The 18,395-nt window shown below is 38.7% G+C and overlaps 1 protein-coding gene across 2 annotated transcripts in view; it reads right to left on the bottom strand.

Annotated features, from left to right (window-relative positions):
• Positions 1-1,268: 1,268 nt before the first annotated feature.
• The window catches only part of DHX9 (DExH-box helicase 9), a 49,442-nt gene continuing 32,315 nt past the window's right edge, over positions 1,269-18,395 (bottom strand). For both annotated transcript variants that reach the window (XM_081112362.1, XM_081112363.1), the window contains 13 exons: positions 16,536-16,636; positions 15,089-15,302; positions 14,493-14,587; positions 14,213-14,286; positions 12,955-13,107; positions 10,100-10,260; positions 8,957-9,068; positions 8,186-8,347; positions 7,952-8,079; positions 5,881-6,110; positions 5,590-5,705; positions 4,648-4,848; positions 1,269-1,935 (listed from right to left, as the gene is read on the bottom strand). In XM_081112362.1, coding sequence (XP_080968488.1) covers positions 1,578-1,935; positions 4,648-4,848; positions 5,590-5,705; positions 5,881-6,110; positions 7,952-8,079; positions 8,186-8,347; positions 8,957-9,068; positions 10,100-10,260; positions 12,955-13,107; positions 14,213-14,286; positions 14,493-14,587; positions 15,089-15,302; positions 16,536-16,636 — 2,105 coding nt within the window. In that variant the 3' untranslated portion in view covers positions 1,269-1,577. The remainder of the gene's footprint in view (positions 1,936-4,647; positions 4,849-5,589; positions 5,706-5,880; positions 6,111-7,951; positions 8,080-8,185; positions 8,348-8,956; positions 9,069-10,099; positions 10,261-12,954; positions 13,108-14,212; positions 14,287-14,492; positions 14,588-15,088; positions 15,303-16,535; positions 16,637-18,395) is intronic.

Below are 18,395 nucleotides of genomic sequence, written 5' to 3'. Positions count from 1 at the left end.
ATTTTGTTTAAGGGACTTGGGCATCTTCAGATTTTGGTATCTGCAGAGGCAGGAAGTCATAGAACCAATTCCCTGTGCATACTGAGGGACAACTGAAGTTTTTGGAGTCAAAAGTTGTGAATTTCTGACTGTGTGACAGGTTGGTGCCCGATCCCTGTGCTGTTCAAGGGTCAGCTATACGTACTTTTTTTAAAAAAAAATTCAGTGGAATTTCTAAGCAGAAATGTATAACCAATAAGCAGCTGCTTATACCACTACCATAGATAGTAGTCTGCTCAGAAAAGAAATCCGAGTTGGAGATTCAGATTTGAATCTACAAATAGATTGGAGCCATTGGCTTATCGACAATAACTACTGAAGGTGATGGAGAAGAGGATTCTGAAAAGAGCATGAAAGCAAAATAACTGGCCCAATACCACCCACATGTAAGAAAGCAGCCTAGTTCTGTCTAATCCAAAGCATTTGTAATCTCTATTGTACTCTATTTCTCAAATGAGGAATATGTAAAAATCTTTGGAACTTTAAAGTGTTACAAATGAATAAACATCTCAACTAAAATAAACTAGCTTAAAAAATATCCTCTGAACTACATGTATGTTAACATAGACAGAGTTAACTGTCAGGTATATAAACTTCATGCATTGGTGAAACTTATTCAAAGAGTTTTGTGGGGCCGAAACCGGTTTGGCTCAGTGGATAGAGTGTCGGCCTGCGGACTGAAAGGTCCCGGGTTCGATTCCGGTCAAGGGCATGTACCTGGGTTGCGGGCATATCCCCAGTGGGAGATGTGCAGGAGGCAGCTGATCGATGTTTCTCTCTCATCGATGTTTCTAACTCTCTATCTCTCTCCCTTCCTCTCTGTAAAAAATCAATATTAAAAAAAAAAAAAAAAAGAGTTTTGTGGGTTTTAAATCCTAACTAAAATTATTTTTAAATTAATTTTTACACTGGAAACTAACTTAGAAAAGATAACGCTGACTGTTGGTTGGCCTTAGATTTTTCAAAATTGAAGCCTGGGAAAAAGCCAAAATGCTCAGGCCTAGGTTAGTCGTCTTACTCAGATGCAGAGGTCTATGTGAATAGTGTACTGGCCAGTATTTGTTGCAAGAGTAACAACTCCACTCCAAGGCTAATTATTCTACTACAAATAACAATATCACTTGGTGTACTTTTGAAACAGTAGTTTTTCCTCTAATGTTTTAAACTAACAGATGTAACTGGCATTGTAAAATTATTGTGTAAGATCAATAATTACATTGCCTATATTTGGTGTAATATTTTATTTTCTCTTGTATTAAACGAAAGCCAAGAAAATATCAAGTTAATTGTAAGGCAAATCTTTACTCCTTAAAAAAAAAAAAATACAAACCGGTACTTTTATAATAGATCATTATATTTTACATAATATAAACAAAATCACTAATGTGTCTATATGCTTGGTTTCCTTAAACTACAATGAACCACAGGAATAGGTGAAAAATGGGTTTACTTATTAACAGCAAATAAACAACTTGGGAAAACAGGTAGCATGCATTTTTTGTTTACTGTCTATGCATAGGCCCCAACATAACCAAGCTTTAATAGCCACCACCCCCCCTTGTTTGCCCAAAGTAGTCACTCCCATAGCCCCCTCTGCCCCCTCCTCGCTGGAATCCCCCAGATCCTCGGTAGCCCCCTCCACCACCGTAGTCTCCTCCCGCACCACCTCTATAGCCCCCTCGGGAACCTCCTCTATAGCCTCCACCTCCTCCATAGCCTCCCCGATAGGAGTTGGAGCCACCACCATAGCCACGGCCATAGCCTCCACCTCTGTAACCTCCGGTGCCATAGCCTCCGGTGCCATAGCCTCCACCGCCATAACTAGAGCCTCCCCTTCTATATCCACTTCCATTGTCATATCGGGCCATCTTGGGAGGACGTGGACCATCTCCATACCTACGAAAAGCACAAAGCCACCACTTTAGCAAAGGATCCTTAATACTCCTCAATTAGTCACAAAATATAAACATTTAGTCATATTTGAAAATGTGAAGTAACGCATAAAGGGAATAAAACCAATTGCACAAGTAAACTGAGATGAAATACATCTGCTACTCCGAAACTGATACAGGAGGAGGCATCAACTATAACCATCCGTTTTTCTAAAACTCTTTCTAGTTCATTCTCAAAGGTCTTCAATTTTGGCAGTATATCCTTGCAACTTTAAGACAGTTCATTTTCACTCAGTTCAACTATAGAGGATTCTAATACACAATAATATGTTAGGAAGAGGTTCCTGCAGTTGGCAATAAATTATTTGATTTTTATCACCAAATATTTTCCTGCGTTAACTTTGAAATATGTTTCTGAAAATGTCTGGGTAATGTGTTTATGCCTAAATGTTTCATGTGGCAAACAAAGAAAATGAGGGGTAATGGCAAATTGCAGAACTCATGCCTAGCCAACAACACCCCAAACAGCTATTCCTCCCGTGCAGCTTTGAGACTAGCACTACCAATTCAGCAGTGGGCCAAGTCAGGAAGTGGCCAGGATCTGTCGTCATGCTCTCGCTGCACTGCCATCTCCCTATTTCAATCCATCACCAATTCCTACTGATTTTTCTGCACAGCTGTCTAATCTATTCTCCCATTTCAATCCTCCCTATTATAATTCAGGCTCCATTGTATTAATACATCCTAAACTCGGTCTTACATTTATCCCATCCTTTCTAGTTTCTGGACTTTTGTCCTTCACAGAGCAGATTATATGTGAAGCACCCTTGATCACCAACCCTTCCTGCCAAAAGTAATCACTCCTCTTCTAAACATCTATGATAACTGCATTTATATCTGCATATGACATTTTGCAGATTTATTTTTGAAGAGTCTCCTCAATAACTCTTCTATACATGTGACCTACTGGTAAGACCACAGTGTAACTGACCCTTGAAGAATGTGGGAGTGAGGAGTATTGACACCCCAGTCAAAGCACATGTAACTTTTAACCCCCGCCCCCGCAAACTTCAACTGTCCCTCAGTATCTGTGGGGGATTTGTTTCAGGACCCCCCACAAAAGGTACCCAAATTTGCAGATGCTCAAGTCCCTTATATATATAAAATAGCACAGAACAATGAATATAGTCGGCCCTTTGCATCTGCGGATCCCCAACTGTAGATAGGAAATACTGTTTTCGATTGCTATTGGTTGAATCCTTAGATATGAAACCTGGGGATCTGGAAGGCTGACTATATATTCATTTTTAAAAATCTGTGTATAAGTGGAATCACATAGTTTAAACCCACGTTGTTCAAGAGTCAACTGTACAGCATCATAAATGAGAGCACTGTTTCAGGAGCCATGTGGCCTTTGAACCCAGCTTTACCATTCATTACCTGTGCAATTCTGGGTCTTTACTTTTCTTATACACATTAAAGGGAATAATCTATGTACATCATAGGTAGGTCAAATATTAGAACATATCAGAAAAGCACTTAGCATAATGCTTAACACATACTATGTGTTTGATCAATAAATTTAAAAAATGAACTCAGTTATAGTCAGAATGGGGAACCAGAATCCATAAAGCACATAGCAGTTTTGTACAGCAAAAATATCATAGCTTATAACTAGAAAACATTTCATTTTATAAAATGTTAGTTTGTGTATTACTGTAATTGTAACTTAAAATTCTGTGGTATGACTGTGGTACTGTAGTTATGTTCTTAAAAGATATATGGAGTTTACTGCTGTAAAATGTCATAATGCCTGCAACTTAATCACAAATGATTACGTAAGCTAAAGAAGTAATACATACATGAAAGCAAGTGGCACACAATTCTGACAATTAGTGACCCTAAATTAAGAGACTATATGGGTGTTCACTATACTATTCTTTTCTGTAGACATCAGCTGTTTTCAAATAAAAAGCTGTAGGCAAAGAAATATTCAAAGATGAAAAGGATATGAAACATTTAAAAGAAATCCCACACTTCTTTAAGATACCATGTTCTTCTATTTCCACAAGATAAACCCTGATGCTTTTCATTTGAAGCAGCAGCAATTTAACCCAGCACCATCATTTTTTTCCTTTGGAGATGGCAAAACAATACTGTGGAAAGTATCATGTGAGCCACCATGGACTTACACAGAAGGCATACCTTGTTGGATTGCGTTTCACAGATGATGCATTTTTATACAACAAAGGTAAGACGCTCCACCAGCATAAAGATTATGACTCACTGAAGACTCAGATGATGGTTAGCATTTTTAGCAATAAAGTATATATTTTTAACTAAGGTATATACATTGCTTGTTCAGACCTAATGCTACTGCACACTTAAAAGACTACAATACAGTAGGAGCATTAACTGTTATGTGCACTGGGAAACAAAAACCTCATGTAACACCCTTAACTGTGGAGGTCTGGAACTGAGCCAACAATGTGCCTGTATATGTACTTCAAGGTCCCTTAGGAACTCTAACATGCACTGACAGAGACAAAAGTAAATATCCTTATTCTGAGTGTGTTAATCAGAACTAAATTCTGTATTCAGCGTTATGTCTAGAACTTTAATAACAAGGCCTCTATCAACCAACTGTGGGGCTTTTAGGCCAGTGCAAGATTATTGTCCTCTGCTTAGTTCACAGAGAAGTTACGGTGGGACTCACCGTGGACCGCCAATCATAAGGTTGATACCAGCAGCCGAGGGACGAGAGATCTGGCGGATCGTGTTCAGCATACGTTCATTTACGGGGTCCAGCTGGCTGATGATACTGGGCTTCTGGGTCACCTCGACAACCAGAGCCTCCATAGCTGCTCGGAGAGCAGTGATACAGGCAGCAGCTTCATGAGATATTTGCAGCCTGATCCTAAAGTAGAGAAAAATGAAAGGGGATACATAGAAAAAGACTATCTCTCAATTTCTCACACAGCAAGTTATGAAATAAATTTAACTTCTTACCAAGTACCAATACTTTCAATTACTGTAATGTACCCCCCCCCCCCCACACCAGCAATTTAGGCAAACACAGGTATGAAAAAGAATAAAAGTCTACATAACGTCTTAAAATTCATCGCTAGCTGTTGGCAGGAGTTGTAAATCATCAAGTCTATCAAGCAAATTTCTGTTAGCAATACAGAGCACTCAGCCTCCAATGAAAGAAATCAGAGATTCAGACTGTGAACTTTTTTAAGTTGTCAAGGATATGACTGAGCCTACTAACTGTTCATTAAGCTTTATCTCATTTTTTGCCAAGTGCATACTATTTGCTTACCCTTAGTCTCTAACCAAAATATATAGAGAGTACATGAAAGAGGTACCCATGTTCCTGTGTGATTCTAATTCCTTAGTGTAGTATTCATGGTGATAGATACCTAATGCATCTGCTCCTCCTACTGCTATAGTCGATTTAAGACTTACTACCAAGTATAAGCCGTACTATCAAGATATAAAGGGAATGAAGAGAATGTCAAAGTTATAAAGACCCTTTGGTGCCACCAAGTTTTGCCATTATTTGTTCGACAAATTAAGTTAGATCAGCAGCAACTAATTTTATCACATCTCACAATTCTCAAAACTGACTTTGGAGTTGATATTTGAAAATCCATACCAGTCATCTACAAGCACAATCTGCCCATCAGACTGGACTTTCTTGGAGGCAAAGAGCAGCAGCTGCAGGGGGGTGACTAAGGTCATGCCTTTAGCAGAGATAGCCCGGGTTCGAATCTGCAGATGGAGAAAGAGACACGAAGTAAGAGTTGACATGCCAACTGCATATCAACTGCTATGTAATGATAATGCACAATGCTTTAAAAATTAAAACTCATGTTCCCACTTCACATTAATAAGTAAAGACAATTTGAATTTTCAACCTAAACTTTTCTAACTAATCTTTTCTTACCTTTTCGCCAAATACAAAGAAGGGAGATGGGTACTTCACGTCTTGGCTACTAAAAGGACAATTAACAGATGACTTGTGGATAAGTGCATTACGCCCTTCAGTGGTGAGAATCTTTCTCTTTTCCTTATGATAGCACACGTTAGGGTACACGCCAAAAGCCAGAAGAGAGATAACAACATCTAAGTTATTGTCTGGTCCAGTGTTAGTAAACACTTGTGTCAACAAACAATCTGTTAAGAGGAATGGAGGAAAAAAAAAAAAAAATCAGATACTTGGCTAATCCGCACATTGCATATAAACTCTTTAAGAGGATTATGAGAAATGACTCCTCAGGCCTTTTTTCAAACAACCTGCCTAACTTCTCTCCTCAGCATGCTTATAACCAGATTAAGTTCAAGAAGAAATTCTGCTGAGAATCCACATTAAGAAAACTAAAATGTCTTATGTGTCTTATACACTCAACCATAAGATAAGCTTGGAGTGATTAAATACACACACACACCCCAAAACTATTCTCTACTCTCAGAATAAGAGACTGGCAGGACCAAAGTATTCCTTCTGATGGTCTAAAACAGCTGCTTCTTCTGGACAGACAGACAAGTGATGATCCAAGGGAACCCACTGGAATGAGAAGGATGTTCCCCACTCCAGACTATACTCTATGACAGTGGTTCTCAACCTTCTCGCCCTTTAAATACAGTTCCTCATGTTGTGACCCAACCGAAAATTATTTTCGTTGCTACTTCATAACTGTAATGTTGCTACTGTTATGAATCGTAATGTAAATATCTGATATGCAGGATGGTCTTAGGTGATCCCTGTGAAAGGGTCGTTCGACCCCCAAAGGGGTCGCAACCCACAGGTTGACAACCACTCTATGAGGACTTCACCACCATCAGAAGGGCACACAGCATAGTTTGTTCTAGAAAAACCTGATTTCTGGTCTTAAAACCTCCTAACTGAATGAATTTGAAAAAGTAGTAGAAACTTCTGTGCCATTTCTTCATTGATAAAGTAGGGTAATGATATCTGCATACAAGACTGATGTGAAGATTCTATCATGTGAAAAATGCTTTCCCTCTTTCATTTTATTTCAATTTAAAAAATTACAAATTTAGTCAGCTTACATTAGAAGAGAACTACTTTGGTTAGTTTAGATCATATCCTTTTAAAATTTGCCATCTTGCCCATCAGGTTCTAGCGGGTCCTACTTTTGGTTTATGTTCTAGTTCTCAATGATATAAGAAATAATTTTGTCTATTAATCTAGCTGGGGGAGAAAAGTATAACAGCTCAACTTCATATCAAGAGAAGACAGCTGGATTACTGTTTCTACATCACAAAGTCCTCTGTAACTGTCTACACACTAAAAGCCTTAATTAAAGCCACTTAAAATGTAACATGGTAGAGTTTACTTCATGTCTAAGAATAAAGACACAGACACATTGATGAATCACTTCATAAGCCACTATTTGAGGTTATTCAGCACACCACTCATTCTAAGAGTACTGAAAGGTAGACCAATGTTCTTCACAAAATAAGATTTAAAACTCCCCAAAGTATTACAATTTTTAAAGCATCTATCTTTTACATTGTTATTTGAGCATCATAACCTTTTGTTTCCTTTTTAAAATGACTGAACTGCCCTGGCCGGTTTGGCTCCGTGGATAGAGCCCATGGACTAAAAGGTTCTGGGTTCGATTCTGGTCAAGAACATGTACCTAGGTTGCAGGCTTGATCCCAAACCTAGTCAGGGCATGTGTGGGAGGCAACCAGTCGATGTGTCTCTCTCACATAGATGTTTCTGTCCCCCACCCCCTCCTCCCTCTCACTTGCTAAAAAATAAAAACAAAAAACAGTGGAAAAATATCCTTGGGTGAGGATTAACAACAAAATAATATAAAATAAAAATAAAATGACTGAACTAAAGTGAAAAACTGATTCCCACCATAGTTCAAACAGCTGGAACACAGAAAGCACAGGGTCAAAGTCAGAAGCTGAGACAGACTGCACTGTTAGTGTGCACTACATAAATTCCCTTCAGATGTGTCTTAAGACTATAAGAGTCTTACCTTCTGGAAATCCAGAATTGATCAGAATCTCTTTGAGCTGAACTTTGGCTTCCCAGGTCATTCTTAGTGTAGCCATATTTAACCTTTTGTGCTCACAAAAACGTATCTCTGCTTCTTCTCCACCCATTCTAAAATAAGTATAAAAGTCATATTCAAATCCCAGGGATTAGATACAGAATAGAAACCAGAGACAGTTCACCCAAACCTTACAACTATCCTCTTTCAAATCCTTACCTAGCATCATCCCAAGCTTGGAATACTGATAAAAGGGCCACATGATCAGAAAATCTGGTTCCAGCAAAATTTCGATGGACATAGCCCAGTCGCTTTCCTTCACTGATGAAAGGCTCAGGAAAGCAGGTGGCAGCGGAGATGGTACAGATAGCATCTCCCACACTGAAACAGACAGGAAAAGTCAGTCTCATTCATTCTTGTTCCAGCACCTCGGACAGTATACTGTGGGTCAGCGTCTTGACGAGCTATGACACTGCTTTATTAGCACTGAAATTGGCTTAACAAAGAACTTTACAGCTGCTCCCTCCCGAAGCAGAACAGGAAAGAATAATGAGCGCTGGTATTAATGGATGCACATTTATCATAAATGATGACTAAGTAGTCAGTGTATAGTTTTCCTTTCCTATTCTCTTACCCATATTCTCTCTTTACTCATTTTACCAAATCCTTTAATCTTCAATACTTCTGATAAAATATACCCTTTTCCTAATGCTCTTTCTCTGTCAGGGACAATTACAGTTAACCCACCACCCGAGCTGTGCCGTCTAAGAAACCAGAGCTCTTTCCCCCAGTGAGTTGTGTCCAGGTGTCCATCTACTACCTGTTCTCATTTCATACTTCTTTCAGTGTCTTAAGTATGCCACTTGCCTACTTAAAAATGTTCAGTTTTTCTTCTATCTGAGCCCATCCTGTTTTTAAGGGGAGGGGAATAAGATTTTGAAACTATCCTACCATTTTATTTAACTATCAGCAATAAAACAAAGCACTTACTAGAAAATACACCCCATTATCATCATTTTGCCAAAACGAGGCTCAATGGGGAGTTTAGCCAGGATTCGGCCCAGAGGAGTCAACTCATCATTGATATCTAATGCATCAAGCTCTGTGGAAAGAAATTTCTTTGTGAGCAGAAACAGTAACGAACACCCTTTAACTTAGACAAAGATGAAACATTTCTTTATAGATTAAGATTAGGAAAGTGCACTTGAGCTTTTATCACTTGTCAAGCCAGCTGCCAGAACCAGCCAACAATTTTTTCACTCAAAAATTCTGGAGCACCTAATATGAAGATGTACTAGAATTAGGCCTTGTAGGTTGTAAAGCTGAATACAGTCCATGAGAAGTCTATAAATATAGTAATAAATATTAAAAGTACCTACATACCAAAGTCTGATATCATCTATACTAATAAAAGGGTAATATGCAAATTAACCATCACCCTGCAACAAAGATGGCGACACCCATAGCCACAAAGATGGCAGCGCCGGCCGGAGCCATAGAGCCGGCCAGAGCAGGCAGGAGGTGGCTCCAGACTGGAGCAAAGGTGGGAGGCGGCTCCTGCTTGGAGCGAAGGTGGAAGGCAGTGGCCAGAGTGAAGGCCCAGGTCCCGGAGGGAAGCTGGTGCCAGCAGCCGGGGGAAGGAAGGCCTACTCTTGCACTAATCTTTGTGTATCAGGCCTCTAGTCTATTGATAATTCTGAGAAAAATATCTTGAGAACAAGTCTGAAGTTTACACAGCAGATGAGTACTAGACTCAGCTCCAATACCCTCATTTTCTCCACTATACTACAACTGCTTCAATCAGAAGTGTGATTAGAAAAAATAAGTGTTCTAAAAGATGTACATAAAACATTGAGTAACATGAATAATTAATGTTCTGATTGTTAAATATTGGTTAAGAGGTGACATCTTGCCTTTTCTCCATTTTCTCCCCAAAATAAGACATTAGTTCTGTTTTACCTCATGTTACTCATTTTTAATCCTGATAATAGTAAGCACATAAGACAACACTGGAAGCCTTAGCACCAGAGTCCTGTGGACTGTATTTTCTTCTTGATTCATTGTTAGGTGTTACTTGCGAGAACAAGACAGGTGGTGTAATTTACATGTGCCAGATAGGTCTGTTTATAGTACCTCTAAGAGTGTGCTCTGCTTCAATCACAGCATCCAAAGGTGGAGGCTCAATTGCCTTGGCCAAGAATTGGCCAATTCCTCCCAGACGCAGAAGTTTTATGCTCAAAGCAATTTCATGTAATGGTGTTCGGAACATCTCTGGTGTCATGTGGGTTTCGAGTCTAAGAGAAAACAAACATAAAATAGCCATCCTCCTTTGCATATACATACATTTATATAATAAAATCTTTGCAGAGATAATCAAGAATACAGAACTGCACTTCAATCATCTCAGAATGTTTTATATTTACTGCAAAAACTGTCTCTGGATAAGACCCTCTAAACTGGTTGAGGAGGGACTTATGACTAGACTTACAGGTCCAATAGCTTTTTCAGCTGGAAATTAAGGAGAATGAAAAAATTATCCCCAACTCCTAATGTTATTACCTCCACCTATGGCATTTCAGTTCCCGCCTGCTGACAAACATAGGCTAAAAATGGTAGCAAGACCTTTTGTGATGATGTGGGCTAATACTGACATTTTCTCACAACCTCCTCCTAGTCTATATAATATTAGTGCCACTGAGAAGATCTTAAAGATCATTTTAACCTTTAAAATTTAAATAATAAGTCATTATTACAAATTAATAACAATAGCTAACATCTACTAAGAGCTTACTATGTGCCAAGCATTGTTCTCAGTATTTTACATTACTAATTTTATTCTTGAACAAATCTTATGGGCTAGGTCAGCCGTGGGCAAACTACGGCCCGCGGGCCAGATCCGGCCTGTTTGAAATGAATAAAACTAAAAAAAAAAAAGACCGTGCCCTTTTATGTAATGATGTTTACTTTGAATTTATATTAGTTCACACAAACACTCCATCCATGCTTTTGTTCCGGCCCTCCGGTCCAGTGTAAGAACCCATTGTGGCCCTCGAGTCAAAAAGTTTGCCCACCCCTGGGCTAGGTAGTATACTATCTTCCCTTAACAACTGAGGAAACAGACACAAAAGGGTCAAGTAACTTAATTTTATTTTATAAAAAGAGAGGCTTAAAGAGAGTAAATGCTTAAATTCATGAAAAATATTAGGCACAAATAGTATTAAAATCCAGGTCTCCACACTTCTAATCCAGGCTTATTCCCTATGAATTGTTCATGATAAAGATCAATGGGAACCATTACAGATGATTCCAATTCTACCGGGAAGACAGCTTAAATTAAGTTCACACAAATGCATATATAGTATATTCATTCCTCATCCTACAGGGAAAAGAACAAAAATCCCTCATTATAGGTCTATTCATGCATTACTAATTAGTAGTTGCTTTACTTTAAGATGTTAGAGTACAGCACTTGTTTCAGTTCAAGGGGTAATCTAACCTTTTAAAAGAACTTATCATCCAAATATCACAGGCAGTCTCCTGAGTTAACTTCTGATGCCACATTCTAATTACTGGAAAGCCACATGGTACCAGTATAAAGGCAAACTAAAGCCTCTCTAATTTTTCTTCAGTGCATTATGTACATCTATCTGGTCACCTAAATTTATCTGTCTCATAATATTTTATTATCATAAATATATGCACACAAATCCCCTGGTTACAGCTAATACACACCACATGGATCTCAAGAAACACACAACTAAATACATGTCTTAACACATTGCACACCAGTAGTTTTATTGCTAGCTTTTCCCAGTGGCGAGATCAGTTTCTATTGAATGAGTACAAAAAGTTTTACAAAGCATCATACTTTAAAAAGACATTAGCTTGTACCAACATGTAATAAATAACTTCAAAATGCAATGGGTATTTAATTTTAAGGCATGCCTTTAACATTTATGTAAAACACTATAATATGAATACACAAGAATCCGCCCGCAATGTGTTAAGTCTGTAATTCAGAACTATAAGGATATTTTTAACTAATAGGTACCATTCACAAACATTCCCCAAAAGGCCATATCTATCTATCTATCTATCTTAGATATAAAAGGCTACATAACCGGCAGGTAGGTATGACGTACACTGACCACCAGGGAGTAGACGCTCATCGCAGGAGCTGCCGAGCGACAGCAACTTTACAGAGTGCCCTTTCCTAGCCCAGGACCCCTCAGGGGATGTCAAAGAGCAGGTTTTGGCCTGATCCCAGCAGGCCAAGCCTGAGGGACCCCACTCACCCCACACTCTCTCCCTTTGAGCTGCAGTGCTGCCCCAAGTGCAGCTGCTGTGTGAGGGACCACGGGAGGGCGTGTCCAGCCCATCTTGCCCAGTCCTGCCCCACTGGCAACCTTCTAATTAATTTCCTTTCAATGTGCACGAATCCGTGCACCAGGCCACTAGTGTACTACAAATGGAAATGCACAAAGTATAAACAGACTTGGACTTTGGCCCTGAAGCAGTCAGCTAAACTTTTTAAGCTTTAGTTTCTATATCTAAATAATGGCCTCTATTTCTTAGACAGATGAGGAGATCATGAGACAGGTGATGTACTAACAGTGAGGAAAAAAAAGTTCTATAAAGACAAAATACTACTTTAACATTTTTTCAGAAAGTTAATCATTCCAAAAACATCAATAATCCCAAAGTGATAACGCTATGCAGAACCAAAATGTCCATATATTCTTCTTTTTAATGCTTATAAGTAAACCAGTAGCTAGCATGTCACCATTGACAATTTGTGATTTCTTTCATTTACTGCAATCTTGTCATCCAAGTTGTTTCCTCCAATATAGTTAACTGGAGGCATTTATGCACTGATTTCATTAAATTCATGGCAGGGAGAGAGAAAAAGAGAGGGGTGGGGGAGAGGAGGAAAGAAGTATATAAAGGGTTAAAAACAACATCCATCTTAATTCTGTAATTGGTCTCACCTCTCAAAACGAGCTCGGCTACAGAGGTGAAAGCAGAATCCCGGGCGTACTCGGCCAGCTCGTCCTTTCCGTTGCTCCAGGTTTGTTTTGGACGCCCACACTGTTGCATAGTTTGTCATATTGTTGTGAGCAGTGAACAGCTTCACCTTCTGCCTACATAGCACAGGGTAGTTAATTCTAAGACTCGTGTGAACTACCAATACATGACTATCATTATTCTACTATGTGGGGGACGAGTTCCAGATGGTCACACCTACATGTGGTGTCTATCTGTGAACAGTATCAGGTAAGAATTTGACTACATCTCCTGTCAACTTACTAAAAGGCAATGTAACACATGTGCCACTACCAGCTGGATGATCTTGGCTAAATGACTAACCTATACAGTGCCTCATTTTCCTCATCTAAAAATGAGTGTAATATCACCACCTATCTCATAGGGTTTTTATATATAAATATTAAGTGAATTAATTAATGTAAAGCATTTAAGTAGATCTGTTATATAAATGTAAGTGGACAATTAGATGATCTACACTCTCTATGATCTAAAGATCATGTGCTAAACTGGAATATGGGGCACTTCTCATGCCCTCACCAGCAGTGTCCTTCTAAATCCTATGCAACCCCAAACCTTTCAATGTTACACACAGGTGACTAGCACTAAATGATTGAGATTGGCACAGAGGAGCTGCATACTACTCACCAATCCCTAAACTGGGCATTGGCAAATCTTTTTCAATTGTCAGGTAGGTGGAGAGACTATATAAAGAAGATTTGGGCACAAGCTGGCCAGATATAACCAAACTTTGACTTTTTGTCTTGTGTGTCAATTACCGTAAGTACTTAATCTATACACAATGCCACCCTGTGTATCTCTCAGACCCATTTCATGCTAAATATGAAGTCTTTTAATTCTAAAATGAGTGTCCTACAGTTAGTGTTTGTTATGTGCTAAATATTGATCGTCTTTATACACAGAACAGCATGTTCATTTTCCTGGAAGCTGATAATGGAAACACCAGGAAAATGAACAAAATACCCACAGATAAGAGCAGTGGGAATCAGTCAGAAATTAAGAGTGCTAAGCTTTGTCACATTCTCCCATAAGTGATTTGTGATGATCAAAAACCAAGTGAAATTAATTACCCTACTGCCCAGTATATATAAAAGCACAATGATTTTGATGGTATAAGAACACAGGAACTTAAAATACATTCTAAAGATTTATTCCAGGCAAATAGGTCCCTTGTGAACTTACTTGCAGGAGTCAATGACATAAACAACATCATTTATGGTAATGCTTGTCTCAGCAATATTTGTGGACAAAATAACCTGTGAAGAAATGACATTAAGAAAAATGACACTTCAGGAATTTATTCACTCAGCCACTGACTAATGAAAAGCTTACTAAACTTGGAGAGAATATCCCCTTTTCCCTTAATTTAGACAGATTATTATTTTTTATAGCTCTTTGAAGACCGGTAACATTTAATATCTATGACATTCACAACCCCGTAACTGTAATGTTCATTGTTTACCTTGGTTACGCCAACTGGTACTGGGTCAAATACTTTGCGCTGCTCTTCTCGAGGAATCTGAGAATGCAGAGGCAGAATCTGATACCTATGGCTTCCTATAATACAGAAGTTGAGGTCTAAAAATAGGAGCCTAGTTTAAAACTGCTATACATTATGCATATCTATACTAATAGAGGAATATGCAAATTGTCCGGGACACCATCACAATAACAGTAATGACCAAACAGCAGGCTGCGTGGGCAACCAGGCCGGCAGGGGGATTAGTGAGGGACGACCAAGTGACTGAACAGCAGGCTGCGTGGGGCAACCAGGCCGGCAGGCAGGGGCATTTGGGGGTGACCAGGCTGGCGGTGGTGGGGGGTGGGGGCAGTTAGGAGATTGGACCTAATCCGACATCCCCCAAGGGGTCCCAGATTGGAGAGGGTGCAGGCTGGGCTAAGGGCCCACCCCCCGCATTAATTTCGTGCACTGCACACCTCTTATATAGTTGTTATATAAAAATGGACACACTAAATTTTGTTTTTACATACTGCCTAGGGCATAAGCAAAAAGATTCATTTTCACTCTCATATATGCAAGAATTCAAAGACTCATACCAAAATGTGCATTCATTTCCAAATGTTTCTGCATAGTGTAAATTAAATTCCAGCCAGGCAGAAAGACCAACACGGCTCCAGGAACATTGAGGGTCTCGATGTACTTTAGCAAAGCCTCAATGAGCTCGAAAGAAGTTTCCTTTTCATTCAGTTGAGCCATGCTCATCCTTGTTTCTGGACCATATTCATCACCACAGATCAGGTTGCAATTTGCCTGCAACAGAAAGAGACATATTTGGGACTGTCTCCATTACCACACAGCTCATGAGGCAAGTCTCCTATGTCTGCTCTTAATATTCAAATGACACCTAATCTTCCTTATTAATTTTAGCTGATTAGTCCTTTCTGGTATACAGAAGAAATTTAATTTCCAAAAGAGAACCTGTGGCATGTTGATTTATCTACTAACCAATATTTCCCATAGGACATGACTAAAATTCAAGTATAAACTCTTACATTTGACTCTGAAATTTTAATGGCTAATCCACTAAGCATATTTCTTTCTTATGACTAACTATAAACTCTTGGTTTTTCTACAATATTTTTCCTACTGATTAATGAACTGCTCACAATTCTCTGACTCAATTACCATATAACTACTGTTTTAAAAATACATTTTTTTAAAATTGATTTCAGAGAGGAAGGAAGAGGTAGAGAGAGATAGAAACATCAATGATGGGAGAGAATCATTAATCGGCTGCCTCCTGCAGGCCCCACACTGGGGATTGAACCTGTAACTCAGGCATGTGCCCTGACCGGGAATCAAGCTGTGACCTCCTGGTTCATCGGTAGATGCTCAACCACTGAGCCACACCGGCTGAGCCCATATAACTACTTTATACAGATACAATGCCTCCCTGTGTAATTCCCAAGTTCACTGCATACCAAATAGGAAGTTCTTTAATTCTTAAATGAGTGAGTGTCCTGAAGGCAGGGATTTGATTACTTTCATCTATTTCTCAAATAATGTGGTCAGTCTTTTCCAAAAAGTCTGCCTTAGAATCAATCAATGACAAACCTTCAGTAATGAGAAACAAAGCTGTTACAACTCATTTTTGTTTACCTTGGTTACTCCTTGGTTTCTGGGTCACCTGGACATCTGGTGAAAATGTAGATTCTGACTCAGCAGATCTGGGGTGGGGCACAAGATTATGCCTTTCTACCAGTTAGTGACCCACGTGCTGTGACCTTTAAACATCTTACTGTTTCTCTTCTTTTTCTTTTGACCTTTTTGTCACAGATTATTTAACTCATGGTATGAAAAGAACTTGTCACTCACTGAACATGAACCTTTCTGGAGTCTCATGTATCAACTCAAAGATAGACATCATGGTCAGTTTATAAAGTTTTGTGTAATGCTAACTTAACTGTAGATATTTACTAAAATCCATTCTCTTCTCTGTAACAACAATCTGCCCATAATGAAGTCTCCATGAAATTCACTTACATCCTCCTCCTCACCACAATCATCATCCTTATCCTTCTTCTTCTTGTCCTTTGGTGGAGGAATAAAGTGGGTCATCTGAATACAGTCTTCCAAAAAATATTCTGCAGGGACAATCGAATCAGGTAAGTACCATCAACTTGCAGAATGGAGAAGTCTTTAAAACTCATTTGCAAATTCATAATTAAAAATTACTTAATATCCCTCAACCTGATTCTTCACAAATGCCAAGAAATTCCAGTGGCAATAATCTCTTTTCCCAATCTAATTCAGTGTTCCTATTTCTTGAACCTTGAAGGAGAGAGAGGTATCTTATACATGTTCCCACAAAGCCAGTCATGGTATCTATATACAATGTTCAACCAAACATTCACAAAATGCCCACTATGTACATGCACTATGTTATACACTGCCCCGGTGTGAGAGTTATATATAAAAAGATGTAACATCAATACAGTAACATTCCATAGTCCAGGATGTACACATAAATGGGTTCCTTTTAGTTAATACTCTGAAGGACCTCAAAGCAAAGGTCGGAAAACCTGCTGATCCATTATCTCCTGAAGTTCTATGTTGGGCCCTGTCTAAAATCTAAACATTTGTCCCCTAAGCCCTAAAAGCACAAAGTGTCATTCTCATCACATCATACCCAAGGCACATACCATCAACACAACTTATCCCTGATGATGTTAAACTTGATCACCTGAGATAGTTTTTGCCAAGTTACTACACTGCAAAGTTACACCTGCTTCCCCCTTTCCATACTCTTCTTTGGAAACAAGTCACTAAGCACAGCACTCACAGGACAGGGAGTTAATTCTCTTTTTTGATTATCTACATACATTTTTTGAACTCTTCTGTATCAGAGATTTGTCTTTATTACCTATTTACTAATTTAGCTACCATCCACAGATTCATGAATATTTATTTTATACTTATATAAACCACTACTGTATTTTTTTGTTCCAATTAGTGCAGCTTTGGTCACTGAGAGCTTTCTCAGGTTGGCTCCTAAGTCCCTTTATCTTCATCACTTTGGGGTGTTTTTGTTGTTGTTTTGTTTAACACTTTCTCATTTTCTGGCACTACAAAATATCCCAGGCTCATCTCAGATATCCCCTGCTTTAACCTTAGAATCAGCCATTTCTCTTAAGAACTGGTTCTTTAACTGGAAAATGGTACTAGAAATACCATCTGGGTGGTGGCATGTCCCTTGATAGTGGGATATCATTGTTTCTAGGACTGCTTAGCAGACAAAGCTAGAAAATACAAGTATGGATATTAGCCCATGTACTAATTCATTCTAATTATTTGTGTATCCACCCACTTGTATGGATACAAATATATGCAACCATTTGTACCTATACAAATTTATCTATCCATTTGTATCTATACAGTTCTTCCTGATGTCCTCAAATGTAACCCATGACTCCCTTCCCTCCTACCTATAAAACCTCTCACTCCTACCATTTGACATCCATGTATTTGTTTTTTTCAATCTCAGTATACTTTCAAAGTAGTTTTAGTTCTCTTGTGAGCTACAACTACACTGGCTTTTATTTCAGAGCTACTCTTACTTTAAAATTTCAAAAAATAGCCCCAATATATCCATTCATTATTTCATACTTACACTGCAAACTATTTAGCTTATTTTCATGCCCTCAATTCGACTGTGCCATAATTCATTCTTTTTTTAACCCAAGCTATTAAAAATGGTGATGACAAAACCTTTTAAAGTAAAGAATTACTGTACTTCTAACTATCAGAATCTTAGCCATCAGAAATACTTTACCTTGAAATATTCACCTTAATGTCATTTCAAAAGTCTGCCTGCTCGGCTCTAAGCAAAATTATCTTGTTAAT

Source organism: Myotis nattereri (genome assembly GCF_964212035.1).
Source record: "Myotis nattereri genome assembly, chromosome: 18".
In the NCBI taxonomy this organism is placed as follows: domain Eukaryota; kingdom Metazoa; phylum Chordata; class Mammalia; order Chiroptera; family Vespertilionidae; genus Myotis; species Myotis nattereri.
This window is presented reverse-complemented; position numbering and strand designations above follow the sequence as displayed.